This window comes from Hesperophylax consimilis, chromosome 1 (genome assembly GCF_061612785.1).
Source record: "Hesperophylax consimilis isolate HC1 chromosome 1, BYU_Hcon_1.0, whole genome shotgun sequence".
NCBI lineage: Eukaryota > Metazoa > Arthropoda > Insecta > Trichoptera > Limnephilidae > Hesperophylax > Hesperophylax consimilis.
Window position 1 is genome coordinate 48,455,188 of NC_142836.1, and position 18,790 is coordinate 48,473,977.

Genomic DNA, 18,790 nt, shown 5'->3' on the forward strand with positions numbered 1-18,790 from the left:
GTATAATTAAAATTCTAATGGCCGTATCAATGCGCATTTTCCGTGATGTCACAAGCTTTTATTTTATATCAAATATTAAAATTTTGACGGCTTATATTGTTATAAGTGTCCTCAGTAAGTTCTAATTAATAGGACAATAAATCGTAGTAGACGTAGACGACCTAATTTGACCCGTGCGCGTAAAAGAACTTTAGCGAGATATACTGACAAACCAACTACTCAGCAAAACTCTATTGAAATATCGAAAGTACACCACTGCATGTGCATACACTACCGCAGTATAGATATACACTCTCTATTCGTTGCAGTATTACGTTTGTTCGTATTACCTTTCAGATAATGCCAGCGTCAACTTACCTTGTCTCTGAACTGATTGTAATAAAATAGTTGAGTGTGATTTGCCTGTCGTTGCAGCTAGAGAAATACTATCGCCGCCACAGTACAATAGACCAAGCCGAGGTGAGGACAATGGAGGGACCTGTCGGGAGATAATAGGGATGGGCTGGAGGACGGTTTGGGTTTCAAAGGATTGTCCGGAACATTCGGACCTTGACAAGGATTTGATTAAAAGGGCCAGCAGGAGAGATGGGAAGTCAGTTCAGGGGAAGTTCCCAGCGTGGTTTATACTCGAGGTTGTTGATTGTGAGACGTTGGCTCTGTTTACCTCAAAGAGTTTGTTTTCTTTAAATTTACGTTTGAAAAGTTTTCTGACACTAAAAATTTTTAGTCAATAAACTAATTTATTAGAGTGGTCGGTGAATTCTAGGATCTGTTTGGATTGAACTTTGAAGATAAGGTACCTTTCCTTGATCATTTTACTATCTTCCTTACCATTGTTATTTCGCATCCGTTAAAAATATATATCTCTGTAAAGCACAATATCACAATGGGAACCATTTATTGGATAATCGTTACCTCTGCTATAAGTCGCTACGTTTGGAGACTTAGCAGGGGTGCCCGGGTTCATGTGGTGAGGATTGTCTAGGTCTTGGCGGCAGATGAGATACTGTGTGGCGGGCCGGGTTCGGAGAGACCGGTTGAATGAGATCTTTTTACTCTCCAGCAGGACTCTCTCGACCAATCGCTTTGTACCGCAGTGGGAGGGATAAATTCAAATGTCCGTTACTCCTGGACACACTGACCCCCAGATTCCTTCCCACCCCTCATACCCTTTTCCTTTCCAGGTCTTCCTCTCCTTCCTCTCTTTCCTTTTCTTAAAAAACCCTCCACACAGCATCCTCAAAGAAGACATAGGCCCTAAGGAAAAAATATTTTCCCTTAATAAGAAAAAACCACATACATGGTAATCCATTATAATAAGATGATTACCATCGAGGCCCAGGGGCAAAAGCATTGACTCTTGATTACCGACTAAATAAAAATAATGCACGCGAGGGAAGTGAGAGACACGTCGAGATGCCTGACCGGTTTCACCCGCCATAGGCATTTTATATTTCAAATGTTACTTCAGAGAATATATTTTTAAATAATGAGTTGAGACTAAAGGTACGTCATTTTGCAAACCGGGAGGCAGAATCTGCGAGAGAAGAAACGTCGAAATGTGAGAACTGGGTTCGACAGGGTGAATAGATTTCACATTTATACTCTAGCACCAGTCGAATTCAGTGCTTACATTAGACAATCAACTGCACCAAAGACACCCGCACCAGAAAACACCTAATGTTCAGAATAGCCATTAAAATTTTGAAGCGCGCCTTGTGTAACACAATATTCAAATATATTTTTATAACCATGAAAAATAATATTAATAAAAACACATTTGTATACCTAAATGTTTTTCTTGTCTATATAAAACACTTTACTACTTAGGGGTAATTCACCCCCCCCCCTTGATAGCTGTTCAAAAAACTATTTATAAGATAACGTTTATTTTCGATTTATTTATTTATAAAGTTCGAGTTTACTATTCGTTACCAGGGCCTCGATTCTCGACGAAGTCATTCCACTCGAACAACAAGTGGTTCAACCCTTTGAATGACTTGACGTTTGGCGTATGTACTTTCGACAAGACTCAAGCATAAGAATGTCGACCAATGTATGTACTTTCGACGGCGATTGCGAGCGACCTGGTTTGGAGAATCGATACCCTGAATAGTGGCTATATAATTAGCAAGTTAACCGATTTTTCTACCTATTTTGAGTATTTATTATAATGGATAGTTATTATACAGCTTACCAAGAGGATGGTGAAATACATCCTTAGCTTTGCTTCTTACATAGGTAAGCAGTAGGTAAAATAAAATAATATTTAATGTGCTCCGTGGCAGAGCGCAGAGTGATTTGGCTCTGGTACCAAATGCCGGGTTGTGCACAAATTAACGTATATACGTTTTAACAAATTAAATATTTTAGATTTAATTCGTGATGTTTAAACTTATTTGTGATTTTATGCCAATCGTGGTAGCGGTGAAACCATGCTCCCACAGAATTGGTAAAGGTAAGATATACGTTTGCAAGTCTGTCTAGCCTGTAGCCCATTCCGTGACCACTAGACTAGGGAGCAACACGCTGATGAACTTGCGCCAAGCTAGAAGAGTATTGAATTACAATCAATATCTATTTTACAATAATAATTCATCGATTGAGTTATGAGTTTTATGGAAACAACTAGATGTGTCCAGTACATGACAATAAGAGAAGTATTTGCTCTTCCTTTTGCTGGTGATTGCTCCTAGCGGAGATAAGCTATCTTCTACCTGCAGAACTACTCCGCTTGCACCTAAGTTATACATTAGTCGACTCTGAATGGGATTTGTGTGTAGTTTATATACATAAAACGCACAACTAATTGATATTCCCAGATTGACTGCGAGCATTGCGCTCATTAGCTAAATTAAACTCAGAAATAATTACAGGTAATATTTCCCTTTTTAATTATTAAATTTAATATTTTCACTTTCATTATTATGACATGCATTTTTTTAATAAAAAAAGAATTTCCCTAGCCTTGAACGGGACCGTAGCACTGAAATTTACGAAGAAAAATACACATGAAGTGCAATCCATATTGCCTATCTGTCAGGAGTTACGCCAATAAGAAAAAAAAGTAAAACCAGCCATTACAAGATTTGATTCGAGATTTTCAGGGCCAAAAGTGTTCTCGTTTTTCATTTTTGAGGTGCGATGATGATGCAGATGTGAATATCTGCCCTGGTGATGGACACTGTAACAAAGCAAAACTTATTTATGTTCAATTAAAAAAAAATTAATGTAGCAATTTGAGAAATTCTATTAATAAAAACTTTAATTTAAAAATAAATGTAATTAAGTATGACGTTATTTTTACAAATAATCTGTAAAAATTGTATCTGTCGTCAACGGTAGGTATATAAAAATAAAAAAATAAATCATAAAAATTCCATAAATATTATGCAGGTATTCATTTCATGAAAAAAAATTCTTCAAAAATAAAGTTTAAATATGCCCAGAAACTTGTGGTACAGTCAGAAAACAGACGTATCTAAGTCACTTTTGGAGACGATTTTGAAGTATAACTTTTTCATTTGAGCTTTTGTTTTCGAGTAAATCGAGACCATAGCCAAATTTTATGGGTCGAATTTGAAAAAAATCAGTCGTTACGGGGTTACCATCGGCTATTTATTGCATTTTTCTGGGTCCTTTCTAGCTTGAACCACTAGTTTCCGGACACCGTGTAAAATTATCAAAAAAAATTTCGAAGTATTATTTTTTCAAGTTTGGCCAGAAAGCAAGTCTTACATTATGGGTGTTTCGTTTCAGCTTAGCGGCGTTACTATTTGATTTCAATAAACATTTCAATTTTGAATATGTAGGTCATTGAATAGAATTTTCTTTAATCATTGACGTAGGTCGATAAAATGTATCTGTAAGTGGATTAAATATTTTTTTATAAATCTAAAAAAAAACAGTTATTTTACAAAATGAAATAGGAACTGAATATTATTTTTTTTAATAGCTGTTTATGAATACAGAAAGGTAAGACAAAATTAAATATTCACAGCTTCAATGTAACAACACTACATTTTCACCTCACAAGAGTCCCGACTGCCCGAGATATTAAAATTATTGATTGTGTGAAAATGGTTTATAACAAAATTCCAAGGAAATAAGAAAAAAAAGTCGCCATTTGAATATAAAATCAAGTCTACTAGAATTAAGAAAGCAAATAAGAAAATAAAATCGGTCTAAATAAATAATAATTATTATGAATTGCTTTGACCCCGGTTAACAGAGACATCTGTGAAATGTTCGCAAAGCTAAAAAAGGTTTAGGCCTTTGCTACAAAAATGGCGCCGTTCTTTGTTATCTTAAAAATCAGAACACTTACATTTCATTACATACTAAACAGCTATAAAAATATTTGGATTATCTGTATAAATATGGAAGTACCTTTAATGTAAGAAAGGCTATTCATTCATAATAATTACGGCAAATTTCCCTGAAAGCCAGATGGCTTTGTTAACAAACATGCACTCCTACAGCCTACGCCCTACAGCATATGAAACATTTTCTTCAGATCAAATGTGTTTATTCATTTAGTACCACTATAATTATTTTAATATTGTATTGAAGTAACTGTTGTTTCAGTATCTTTTTATTATGTGCATATGGCTTTCTGTACAATTCGTTACTTTTAATATTGTATTATTGTATAAAAGGCATTTTCGCCTAAACGTTTTTATCATTTTTATAGTTTCCATACCGTTACTTTTACATTTTATTTATACGTTTCCACCCAAACCAGATTAATGGTAACCGGATAAATCATCACAATGATAATTCATCACATCTTTAAGAAGTTATATAAAGTCATGGAAAGTGATGAAACAAAAACTTTATTAACTGGGTTATGTAGGTTAAGTTAAAAAAAAAAAATTTCATGTTTCTGATGACTTTATATCACTTTTTAAAAGTGTGTTGAATTGTCACTGTGTTGAGTTATCATGGAACCCAGATTAATAGAGGTACATATTTTTTTTTGTTTTTATGTTTTTTCGGTGCAGAAATTCCACACATTTTTTGGCAGCATTTGGGGACACCAAAAATATGTATTACCATTTGGTCACTGAATTCAGTTGAGTGGAAAGATTTTATATGAATTTCTAGCACCTCCCGAATTCAGTGCTTGAGTGTAAAAATATCATCAGCATCATCCTCCATCATTCTAAGACCAGCAACTCAGAAGAAACAAAACCCTAAAGGATTATTGGGCAGTTGTACTATTTTTTGGTTTGTTCCTTAAGTCAGCAAATGTTATGAAAATCCATTTCAACTGTGAACAGAAGTATTAGTTGGTTTTGAAAGAAATAAATTTGTCTACTTTGGTCACTTACAAAAGTCGCATATCCGTGTTACGGTCTAGGTTTACAATAAGGCAGCCCACAGATGAAGAATTTAGTTGCAGCGACAGTGCATATAGTTACAGTTGGTATATGGAGGTGTGCATACGAGCGATGTGCCACTAGGGAGACTTTTTTGAATTTGGAATAGTTTCCAACTGAAGTCTCTCGTCTGCGGGAGGCCTAAATTTAAACTATTATACTTACCTTAACATAATTTCTTTTTTATTTAATGTATTATTACCAATGCACAACTTCTTTAGATTTTTTCAGAATGACAAGACATTTGAAATTTGTAAATTTAAGGCAGTAATTTGTTCTATTCCAATAATATTGTTTATAGCCACTCGAGCGATGGGTGTGTACATATATATATTAATATCTTGTATTATTTAATAAATACCATTCCTCAAAATATTTATATGGAAACATATGAAGTGGTTTTTTGCAAACTTACCATAATATGCCATAAATCACTCTATTGGATAAAAACTTTACGGTCAAAATAAAGCAAGTGATTGATTATACATCAACCAGTCCAGTTGTTTCACAGAACTTGAACAATATGTTGAATTTCAAAGTTTATATATGAAGTTCTGTTATAATTCAAGTTCTGTGAAACAACTGGCCCAGAGTGTTTTTAAAGCCAGCCCTGAAAAAGGGTCCAAAATCAATACATACAAATGGTTTCAAGTCCTTATTGGTTTTTCTGTAAGAGGTCTAAACTAAAATGAAAAAAAATAATTTATTAAAAATGTATATTTGTTTAATACATTAGGGTTTATTTACAAATACATATTTTGAGCTGTAGCTAAATTTATCACATACAGTTTGCATCAAAGAATTTTTGTAATTCAACTATTGAATTTTTGTAATTCCTTATTTGAGGGAATTAATATTCATGCTTAACTTATGCAGCATAAGAGATACCTTGTTTATAAGGTTAAAAGATTATAATTATCATAGAAAACAATTAATAATTTTGTGACAAAACTCTTAGAATTAAAATTAAAGAGAGAAATATCCTAGAATTATGCAAAATATTTAGACAAAACTAATCTAATAGTGTTGTTCTTAAATATTTACTTCCAGCATGTTTTATTTTATACAAAGTAATAATTATAATAATATTATCAAGGTACACAAATACTATAGAAATAATAACTTATTATGTTTAGTATGTATTTCTTATTTGATAGTAAAACAGGTCTGCTTGTAGAAGGCATTACATTACATATTTGAATACTTCCAACAAGATGACCCAAGATGACCACATTTCATCACACATTATATTGTAAATGCGTTAAAACTAATAAAATAAAATAAATTAGATAAATATTCCTCTTATTATTTTACTGTCATGGTTTGAATTTGGTAAATCTTTTCTATTGTTTACTGCTGGACTCTTGCTCTTGGTGATTTCTTGAGATTTACTTTTGAGAATATCAACTTTAGGTTTCTTGGCTTGGAGTTTTTTCCAAGTGTCCCCCAAGGCTTTGGCAAAGTGATCATCAACAGAGAGTCCCGCCGTGTCATCTATCTCCATACTCTCTTCCTCCTCGTCTTCGTCATCTTCATCTTCTTCAGCCATGTCCGATTGAGGAGAATCCTCTTGCTTGAGTGCCTTAGAATTAGGATTAAGGAATTTGGTGCAAGGATCGCTGGGGAACATGATAGGACTGCTACCGCGATCTTTGGTAACTGCTTTTGGGGATTTCCCATTTGTGACGCTGTTGGTTTCTTTGGCTTTGCTGAAGAGAGTCATGTAGTCTGGTCCTAGAGATCTCCTGAAGTGCTCGTCTATCACCGGATCACACATGGACATTGATCCTGGAAAAAATACACAACAATTAGAACAAATATTTTCCTTTTAAATTTTTTTTGGAAGAAAAAAAATTATACTGCATTTCAAAGTATGTAAATTACAGAAATTGGAGCTGTACTGGTCCCAGAGAGAGGTTGTACATGATGTCATCGTTCTAATATCTTCTGTCTTTTTAGTTTTTCCACATGACACTTGGGAAGGAAGAAGACGATTGTCGGTGATGTGCATAGAGTTCTCTCTGAGGCTACTATATATATCTGAATCTTTAAGAAGTAGAATCTATATATGTATATCTGTACAATATGAACAGCCTCAGTGGGCCCAAATAATAAATAAGGCTCTCCACTACGAATCAGGAGGTTGCGGGTTCAAATTCCAGGGTGGGTAATTAAATTTTACAATGATGTAATTGATTCATTGATTACTTTGGAAAACACAAAATAATTATTAAAAATCTCCTTTTTTTGAATTGGTGAACTCTGGATATAAAAGGCAACGATTCAACAGTCCGTCACAGGTTGTCATAGTAGGATGGGTTGTTTCCCAGAAATTCAAATGTAACATTGTCATCAAATTATTTTTCTTTTTTTATTTATCTTTTCTATATATCTTTTTATTTATATCTTTGATTCTATGTAAATTCGCATTATCTAAAATTGGATCAAACTCCCGCCACCTCGGAACAGGCTCAGCCTATTGAGGTGGATTATACCAAAAAATGTATGTTAATTTATTGGTTAATAAAAAATAAAAATTAAAAAATTGATCATTTTTAAATTGAAAGGCTCCGTTGGACTGTTAAATTTAATCTGTTTCAGCTGTGGAACAAATTGTGATCAGCAGAAGAGGACAACTATCATGTTGTTAAGTTTGTCAGCTTATTACAATTTGATAGAAAACTGAAACGCGCCTAGAAATGACATTAAAAAAAGGGTGCTGAATGGCAATTTGATGACTTTGTCACATGTGAATTTCTGCGAAGCAACTGGCCTTATAATTTTTGAAATTATGAAAAAGGTAGGTGTATAGAATAGGCAGGTACATTGAAAAATATATTTACTATAGGATATACGTACATATAATACATTTGTAAAACGTTTAACATCACAACATACTAAACTGTATTATATGTAGCTCTGGTTTTGGTATATAAAAAGGGTTTATTAGATACTGACTGATGGCATATAGCTAATGACTTGTAGATGATGGACATACCTGGTACGTACTCTCCCTTGCCGGCGTCTTTAGTTGTAGGGGAGAGGGGAGCGGGAGCACCCGGGGCGGGGGCACCCAGGGCGGGGGCACCCAGAGCAGGGGTCCCGTTGGTGGGTGCTTGCGTGATGACGCTGGGCCGGTAGAGCAGCCCGCTGGTGATGGCTTGCGAGTAGGAGGGAGGCGGGAGAGAGGTACGGAGAGGTACCTTCACGCTCATGTCCAACGGGCACTCCAAGGGGTAGTCTGCCTTAGGAGGGGTGGTTGAAGCTAAAAACAATACATCAACCGTTATATATATTTTTTGAATTCAAGTAGATATATGCACAACCCCAGAAACAGTTATTATTTCTAGATTTAAAAATGATACCCAATCATTTGTGATTTAATAACGATATGATTCAGATAGAGATTTTAAGATTTTTAAGATGATTGTGATATCTTAATGACTGTCTCTAAGATTAATAATAATAATATCTTTATTTAGGAAAGTTTACACATTACAACTATACATACATATTATGGTGTAAATTGATTTGTAACTTTTACATTTAAGGTATTAAAATTAACAGAAAAATACAAACATAATATTGTGAAGGTAAAAAGAAAATAAAATTATTATTAAGATTATCCTGTAATAGTTGCTAAAAAAATTTAAAAAATATTTATTTCAAGATTTTTGTTGAAGAAGAAAGGTAAAAGAGAGAGTATCTGATTTTGATTTGATCAATGAAGTTCTAACCAAAAAAATATAAGAACTTACTCAAATGAAAATGAATACAAAGAGAGATACACAAGTGATAATATAATTAGTACGTTACACGTTTTTGAGCAATAGCAGGACTGTTTATCTCATAGTAAATAAATGTTATCAAAATAACAATTAGTATCTATAGTACGCCATAACATTTCATAGAAACCGGAAAGATTGTCACTATTCTCATACTCATCAACCCAAGAACAAACAATGGAGCTGATTGTCACCTTTGAGTGATGCGAAGGAGACCGTTCCCCTCGTGGGCCCCCCTGGTGAGCGGGGCGAGGCCTGCGCCAGGTCGCCCTCGCTGTGGTGCAGCCCCTCCTGGCGCAGCGGCAGGCTGGACGAGGACTTGTCGTTGAAGGACTGCGAGCGGGAGGCGGTGCTGCCTGTTAGGCCGGGCTCTCTGGAAAATTAAACAATAATAATGTTATATAAATACTAAATTTCCCAAAAATTCGGAGTCAAATGCTAATATATTTTAAAAGCATTTTCAAAGGCGGCATCGAAAGCGCATCATTGAATGCAATAAATCAGCGGGAAAATCAGTTCCATCTGCGTATATTAATAAATATTGTTATTGGTTTGTTTTTAATATTCTCGGAATATAAGTGTAGATTTATATATTCTGGTGAAATTTTGGAAAACTTGATCTTTAAAGCAAGAGCAAGGTCACTGTCTACATGAGATTTCTAAAAACCATCCACCCCTTCTAGTAGAATAAATCACGGGCAACGCTGGGTGCTTCAGCTATCGCCACAAAAGCCTTATTACAAAGATAATATTATTTAGTTAAAGTATTTTTGTAGCCATTTAGAAGTCTGCAAAAATTGCTTAACATGGCATGCTATTGCGTGGATAAATATATTACACAAAACAAACATGTACGCAGTAGGCACATCATATAATTATTACAATATAAGAAGAAACGGTTGTTCCGAAACCGGTTGGCGTTAATAAAAAATAATGATTTAAACAAAGTAATATTGTTTGATGGATAGCCAACTACACAGTGATAACCACTGAGTAACCTTTTCCCATAATTTATACTTCGTCTATCAATTCTAAATGTCTAAAATGTAAAATATGCCATGTCATGTTATAAAAATACTCCTCTAAAATCATGTTATCACAATAATCTATCTATAGGTACTGTATTTCTAATTTAAACAACACTATTTTATACTTTATATGTATTAATTAATTACTTATAATTATTATTGCTTCGCCTCCACCTTCTACATTCACTATTGAATTGTAAAGTTAAAAAAAATAAAAAAAAATACTGCTTTTATTCTATCTGGCATTTTCAAAATATTGTATTAGCTAAAACCTAGTTAACAACCACTATGTAAATTGCCATCTCAACACAGGCGTTCCACACCTAGTGAGATGGTCAATACGTCACTATTGTACCTAACTAAATGTAATATTAAAAGAAAAAATAAATAAATAAAAATAAAAAAAATACATATACTATAATAAACACGTGCAGGATTCGCCTTTGTGGGATTTTTTTTGTTACAGTCTTATATTTTAAGTTATTAGGTAAAAAAATTACAAAAACAAAATAGTTAAAAATATCAACCTAGTGACTGATTAATCTATAATATTTCACTTAAGAGTAAATATGATAATTATTATAATTAGTAATTTTGTATATGACTGGTTTCTTAGAAAATGCTCTGCAACTTATATTGACCGTGTTTCAGCTTAACCTCAACGCACATATTTATGGAATAAACCATTGAGCACATAACCATCTTTACATTATTTGACTTACATCTCTATTGTTATAATTTACTTCTATCAAATCAAACGTAATCTTACATTATAATATTCTTCTATATATTCTATATAAATAGAAATGTAAATAATCGTTTGTTCAAAATCTTAAATCTCCGAAAGTTCTTCTTCACCAATTGCTTTCAAATGTTGATACAACGTTGCATTCGAATACGCTTGTGTTTTTATATATTTATATTGTATAGATGTCACCTGTGACAGGTAAAAACACGCTTTTTTTAAAACAGCGCTATATGTTGGACGTAAAAGCAACAAGCGCTATTGATTCACAGCGACGCGTGGCGGTAGTATACACATTAAATGTTTCTATGTATTTCATGTGAACTTTACAAGCGTTTTGAATTTATTGTTATTGTATGGTAATTACCTGTGCTTGTAGTCGGGGATGCGTGTGGTAGAGCGTCTGTCCCTCCGCCACTTGGAGCTGGGCAGCTGCTTCGGGGCTCCCGCTCCCTCGGGGGCGCCGGGGCCCGGCCCGGGGGCGCAGTCCGAGCCGGATGTGGGGGCTTCTGCAATCAAACAAAGACAAATATAAACAACATGACACGTTATGTTAACAAGGGCGTTAGAAATTCTTTGTAAGGTTACAAACAAAGTCAAAGAACAAGTATAAATAATTAATTAATTCATTGAATACATTAATACAGGAAATACGTCCAAAAGAAGAATTTGTCAGAGGACTGACGGCTTACGTGGTCGAGGAGTAAGGCTCTCGAATAGCAATCCGCAGGCCGGGAGTTCAAATCCTTTAAAGTTAATCTTTATTTGATGGTATTTCGCAATTTATACATTTAAAATAATGTATAGTATATTTGCGGCACATTCCACAGTAGAAGAAACTCTCAGTATTGTCCTGGTGTAAGATCACCATTCAGCATTGAGTCGTTGCTTGAAATGACTTTAGCCGTGTTTGGTGACCAGATCTGAATATCCAGGTACTTCCCCATCTTCCTCTTCCCTAATTGTATTACTTTATGCTGATATTTTAGAGGACAGTTCAAAACTCCGCAATTCATAATGGAAGTGATTCCTGACAATTAGTGAAAATTGAAAAGCAGTGCAAATATCGCGAAGACAAAACCAACCGTTCGGGAGCTTTCAATGAGGTATAACATATAGGCAATTACTCTACTTTATATAGAAAATAAATTTCAGAGATCCTTTAAAATTCCAAGATATTATCTATATTACTTATTTATATCTGAAAGCAATTAAAGAGCAAGGGAGTATCAGCAGGAAGCTTCCCATTACAGTCTGAATAACGGGCAGTAAAAGATGTTCACACTTCGCAGCGCGAGATAAAACACCATTTACAAATAATATTTATGGATTGTATTCGAAGACAGGAAGAACAGGTGGATAAAGGACGTGTTAAGAGAGGAACAAAAAACACCTAAAACCGGTGATACATTTTGATTAATAAAAAATACACCGAAAAAGTCTGAGGCAGGAAAAATTCCAGATCGGGAGATAAAATAACGAAGGTAAACAATCTGCAGGTACCTACCGACTACCTACTACAGGGTTCAATATAAAAACAAAAAATAAAAAAAAGAGTACTGAAGTTTGGAAAAATGTAAAATTTGAAAAATTGGATCGGATTTATTTTGTGTAATCTGCGATAGCTATTGGTATTATAAATATTGCTTTGAATTGAAAATAGCTCTGATAAGAGACTTTTGAAAACAGTACATCGATGCGACTAATTTGATGACCTATTTCTATACGGAGACATTATAATAATCAGTTTCCTAAAACAGTATTTAGATGCGACTAATTTGATGACCTATTTCTATATGGAGACATTTCAATAATCAGTTTCCTAAAACAGTATATCGATGCGACTAATTTGATGACCTATTTCTGTACGGAGACATTTCAATAATCAGTTTCCTAAAACAGTATATCGATGCGACTAATTTGATGACCTATTTCTGTACGGAGACATTTCAACAATCAGTTTCCTAAAACAGTATATCGATGCGACTAATTTGATGACCTATTTCAATACCAGTGATGGGCAAAGTACGGCCCGCGGGCCAAGTCCGGCCCGCCAGGCTAGTCAATCCGGCCCGCGACATTGTTTTGAATAACCCTACCACAATTTACCAATTGAACAAAATGTATTTTCTACGTAGATAGAATAGAATACTTAACGGTTTCCTTCTCATTGTGTTTTAAGTACGGTATTATTGCATCTAATATTAGTTTGCACACAACCTCGCGCTTTGCAGATCGGTAGCATGGCGAATGCATGGCGATGTGAAGTGCAATGCGTGTTTTGCTCGGCTAAGTTCGGGACGAAGCTGTAGCGGTATTTAAGGAATTCAACCTCTCACGACATTTCATGACAAAACATAACAACGCCACTTATGAAACTATGACCGAAGAGGAACGGAAGCAAAAAGCAGAAGCTCTACGTAAGAAACTGTCAGGTCAGCAAAATATTTTTAAAAAACAAAGCTGTTCTCAAAAGCTAGCTACACATGCCAGTTACGTTGTAGCATACAATATTGCAAAAAGTAACAAAGCATTTTCTGATGGTGAATTTCTAAAAACTTGTATGATCCAAGTATATGACATTTTGTGTCCTAACAAAACAAAGGATTTTGAGACAGTAAGTTTGTCTCGAAAAACAATTTCTTTTAGAATTGAAGTAATTGATAAGCAGTTTGTCTTACAACTAGAGTCACAGATAAGCGAATTTAAATTCTGTTCTTTTGCGTTGGATGTAAGTACGGACATAATTGACACAGCTCAGTTACTGATATTTACAAGAGGTGTTGATGACAACTTTTGTGTTACTGAATAATTAGCTTGCATGCGTTCATTAAAGGGAACGACCAAAGGATCAGACATTTTTCAAGAATTTCAAGAAACTATCACGTCTTTGAAAGTACCTTTGACCAAAATTTGTAACATCACTACTGATGGAGCACCGAATATGACAGGGACGAAATCTGGTTTCGTAGGCATGTTTAAAGAATCATTTCCTGGGAACGAAGCTGTGTTTCTTCATTGTATCATACATCAAGAAGCTCTGTGTAAATCTGCTCTAGACATGAAACTGTGCTTGATGTTGTTATTAAGCGTGTTAATAGCATTCGTTCACGAGCACTCAATCATAGACAATTTTGAGAGTTTCTTGACTCATTGCAGTCTGAGTATTCTGATGTACTTTACTACACTAAAGTAAGGTGGCTCAGTGCAGGACGAGTTTTCGAACGAGTTTGGGATTTAAAAGACGAAATAATCTCTTTCATGGAAGAAAAAGGAATGGACGAATGTGAACATATGAAAGATATTGTATGGCTTTCAGACTTTGCATTTTTTAAAGATCTTCTCAGTCACATCAATAAATTGAACCTTAAACTCCAGGGAAGAAATCAATTAATCAATAATATTTGGGGTCATATCAGGAGTTTCAAAATGCAATTGAATCTATTTTCTAAACAACTAGTCAAGAAAGACTTTACCCATTTTCAAAGACTAAAAACTATTGCAGTTAGGGAGGACCAACTTAAGAACTATGAGAAAAGCGTGAAATATCTTTAAGAAGAATTTGAACGAAGATTCCAAGACTTCAAAGTTATAAAGCCCAGCTACACTACTCGCGAAGTTGATCGAAGTTGACCTAATACGATAGTGTGGGCACGAACTTCGCTTCGCTTCGGGCATCTTCGCTTCGCTTGGCCCGACTTCCGATTGTTGTCGGTAAATGCGCCCGAGTCAAAGGACTCGAAGTTCGAACACGAAGTGTCTGCCCACACTACTCGGTTCACTTCAGTTCGCTTCGAGACGTCGTGTTTGGTGGTTGTGCGTGCGCAGAGTCATAGTGACTATACGTAATAAAATATGGCTTCTACACTGTGGTCACAGGACCTAATTTTTTTGTTTCTAGAAACACTCCAATCCGAGGCGGTTATTTGGGACCCAATTGAAAGGGACTATAAAGATAACTAACTAACCATCACGCCGTTTCCCCGCAGGGGTAGGCAGAGAGGACGGACCGCCAAACAACTCGGTCTTGGCACACACTCCTTGCCTCATTCACATTCATACATCGTCTCATACATACTCTTCTATTATTCTGACTCTTGACATGGCCCGACTCGAGTATCTGATTCACTTGATCGTGCCATGTCTTCCTCGGGCGTCCCCGACTTCTGCTACCATTCACATTTGCATCATATATCCTCCTTTTTTTAATATTTTTTTTATAGTGAATACCTCACAAGAGTCCCAACTGCTCCCGTCTGGAGCCAGTGAGACTATGGCATCCCCAATTGGGGGATGTTGTGAGGCTGAAGGTAAGTGGGGAAGGGAAAGAGGAAGGTGGGGAAGTACCTGGCTATTCAGATCTAGTCACTAAACACGGCTAAAGCCATTTGGAGCAACGTTTCAATTCTGAATGGTGGTCTTACACCAGGGCGATACTGGTAGTATCTTCCACTCTGGAACGTGCCGCAAATATACTATATATTATTTTAATTAATTAATTGTGAAATAACACAAATTAATCAAATAAAATTTATTTGCGCACGCCGGGTTCGAACCCGCGACCTTCGGAATGGCAGTCCAATGCGTTACCACTGGACTATGCCGGCCGTCACACTCCTATCTTCGCTCATTCGCTCTACATGCCCACACCATCTAAGCGTCCCTTACTTAATCTTACTCATTACGCTTACATCAGCCTTGCACTCTTTGCGGATCTCCACATTCCTCACACGATCAAACATGGTTTTACCACACATACGCCCTTGAGGTGATTTTTCACAAAAACGGCGCTTTACAAATTATCCAATTATTATTATTATTATTATTATACGCCTCAGGGATCTCATTTCAACAGCATTTAATCTACTTTCATCCTTTATTTGCCACTTGAACGTCCATGTTGCCTAGTGCACGGACTCCGAGAGACTGAGCTACTCGCGAAGTTGCACGAGTGTGTGGGCACGCACTTCGGACTTCGGCTAACTTCGTCGAGGACTTCGTCGAAGCGCCGAAGCGAGTAGTGTAGCGGCCGCTATAGAACAGGACCTGGACATTTTTAGCATGCCATTTAATATGGATTGTAAATCAGTCAAACCAGAATTGCAGCTCGAATTGATCGAGTTGCAATGTAACACTGAATTGAAGCAACTGTTTCTCAACGTTTCCAAAATTGAGTTCTACAAGGCCCTGTCACAATCAAGTTTCCCAAACATGAAATCTCACGCTCAGAAGATGATTGCGATGTTTGCATCTTCCTACATCTGTGAACAGGTGTTTTCTACTATGAAGCTTCGCAAAAACAGTGTTAGAAACCGATTGACTGACCACCATTTAGCTTCACTACTGCGAATCAGCTCATCCCAGTTTTTACCAGATTATGATAAACTTTTAGAAGCTCAGCCACAGTTACATCTGTCACATACGCCTTCATACTCTTCTAAAGAATAATCAATTTTTGTTACTTTTTTACCATATTAGCATATAATGTACTCAATATTATGCATGATGTAAAAATTAAAAAATAAAGTACTTATATCACTTATAAAAAAATATTTAATTTCCGGCCCGCCTAGATAATTTTTTATTTTATGCCCTTTCCTTAAAAAGTTTGCCCATCTCTGTTCTATACGGAGACATTTCAATAATCAGTTTCCTAAAACAGTATATCGATGAGACTAATTTGATGACCTATTTCCATACGGACACATTTTTCAATAATCAGTTTCCTAAAAATAACGATTGAAATTTTTACGAGCTAAAATTTTATTACAATGCAAATGGCTCAAGTGAATAAAGAAAACTGTCTTATACAATCGATTTTTATAAATTTCAGAATTAACTATCCCGCAACCAAGTGAGGGAGTAGGTAGTATAAAAAAAAATTACTATCTATCCTTCTTATATTAGCTTAAATACTTGACATATCATTTTGGTATTTTAAGTATTTCTGCGAAAATGATTAAGTTACCATTAATAATTGACTGACTAATTGGGATTTCTATAGATTAAAAGCACACAAGACAGAAAAATGCATGGGGTCGTCGGAAGACCCACTTGGTTACAGACGTTTTGTTTCACATCTTGGCCTGTCAAGAGTTAAAGGAATTATGTAATCACGGCATACTTGATTCTTTGTTTGGGCACGTTATATGATTTGTTTGCCAAACTAGGCAATATTTGAGTTGTTTCTATATTGAAACAGGAGTAGAGCAAAATTCATCCTAACTCAAAATCGGAATTTTTTTATTTGTCTCCGTACAGAAGTAGGCCATCGAATTTGAAAACGTTATTTTTCGAAAAGTTTGCATTTTAAATGATTTAGCTTTTTTTAAGGGCGGCAATATATAAACGGCATTTTTTAAGATAAAAAATTCCCACAATAAAACACCTCATTAACAATAGTAACGGTAATAATTTACAACATTAATCGATTACGAAATACAGAACATAATACTACATCTTTAAAAAATATCCCGCAGGCTTTTGAAATTATTTAATTATGAAAGGTGAACCTTTTATCTGGCATAGTCGCTTCCCCTAACTTTCTTTCGAGCGTATCCACAACCCACATCGTAACAGCGATAACATCTACCATAAGAATAAATAAAATCAATGTGGGAATAGTATAACCCTTTTGCCAAGCGGTTACATATTGATTGTAGAATGATTTCGAGTGTTGTGGGAATAGGATCGTTATTACGGAACTTCGATTGAAGGTCGCTGAAGGACGTTAGGAGCTTTTAGGCAGGGCCGGATTTTTTATTAAACTATAGAAGACCAATGAACGAATAGTGGGTACCAGGACAAAACTACACAGGCGTTCATTTTACGTGCCACTTCGTCCGTATGTAATTTTGAAAAACATTCGTTTTAGATTTTTTAATTGTTAAGCTGCATGCTAAATAAATTTCATTTTTACAAAATAGGAGTTAGATTGGCCTATTTCAGCAAATCGCTCGCCAAACATTCCCATTGGGGATATGAGTGAATTATGGTGAATTGAGCCAACCCTCGAGAATACAACGCACTTATAGTGTGGTCTGTCACATGCATTATGATTATGGTTATGCTGAGAACTGCTAATAATAAACATTCTCATTGGGGACATGGTGAATTAAGCCAAGCCACGAGAATAAAACGCACTTATAGTGTGGTCTGTCACATGCATTATGGTTATGGTTATGCTGAGAACTGCTAATAATAAACATTCCCATTGGGGACATGGTGAATTAAGCCAAGCCACGAGAATAAAACGCACTTATAGTGTGGTCTGTCACATGCATTATGGTTATGGTTATGCTGAGAACTGCTAATAATAAACATTCCCATTGGGGACATGGTGAATTAAGCCAAGCCACGAGAATAAAACGCACTTATAGTGTGGTCTGTCACATGCATTATGGTTATGGTTATGCTGAGAACTGCTAATAATAAACATTCCCATTGGGGACATGGTGAATTAAGCCAAGCCACGAGAATAAAACGCACTTATAGTGTGGTCTGTCACATGCATTATGGTTATGGTTATGCTGAGAACTGCTAATAATAAACATTCCCATTGGGGACATGGTGAATTAAGCCAAGCCACGAGAATAAAACGCACTTATAGTGTGGTCTGTCACATGCATTATGGTTATGGTTATGCTGAGAACTGCTAATAATAAACATTCCCATTGGGGACATGGTGAATTAAGCCAAGCCACGAGAATAAAACGCACTTATAGTGTGGTCTGTCACATGCATTATGGTTATGGTTATGCTGAGAACTGCTAATAATAAACATTCCCACTGGGGACATGGTGAATTAAGCCAAGCCACGAGAATAAAACGCACTTATAGCGCGGTCTGTCA

General features: G+C 35.6%; 1 protein-coding gene across 2 annotated transcripts in view; it reads right to left on the reverse strand.

The window, feature by feature from the left end:
• Positions 1-6,219: 6,219 nt before the first annotated feature.
• The window catches only part of Tgi (Tondu-domain-containing Growth Inhibitor), a 105,001-nt gene continuing 92,430 nt past the window's right edge, over positions 6,220-18,790 (reverse strand). For both annotated transcript variants that reach the window (XM_089634813.1, XM_089634805.1), the window contains 4 exons: positions 11,307-11,448; positions 9,361-9,539; positions 8,380-8,646; positions 6,220-7,169 (listed from right to left, as the gene is read on the reverse strand). In XM_089634813.1, the coding sequence (XP_089490939.1) occupies positions 6,667-7,169; positions 8,380-8,646; positions 9,361-9,539; positions 11,307-11,448 (1,091 nt within the window). In that variant the 3' untranslated portion in view covers positions 6,220-6,666. The remainder of the gene's footprint in view (positions 7,170-8,379; positions 8,647-9,360; positions 9,540-11,306; positions 11,449-18,790) is intronic.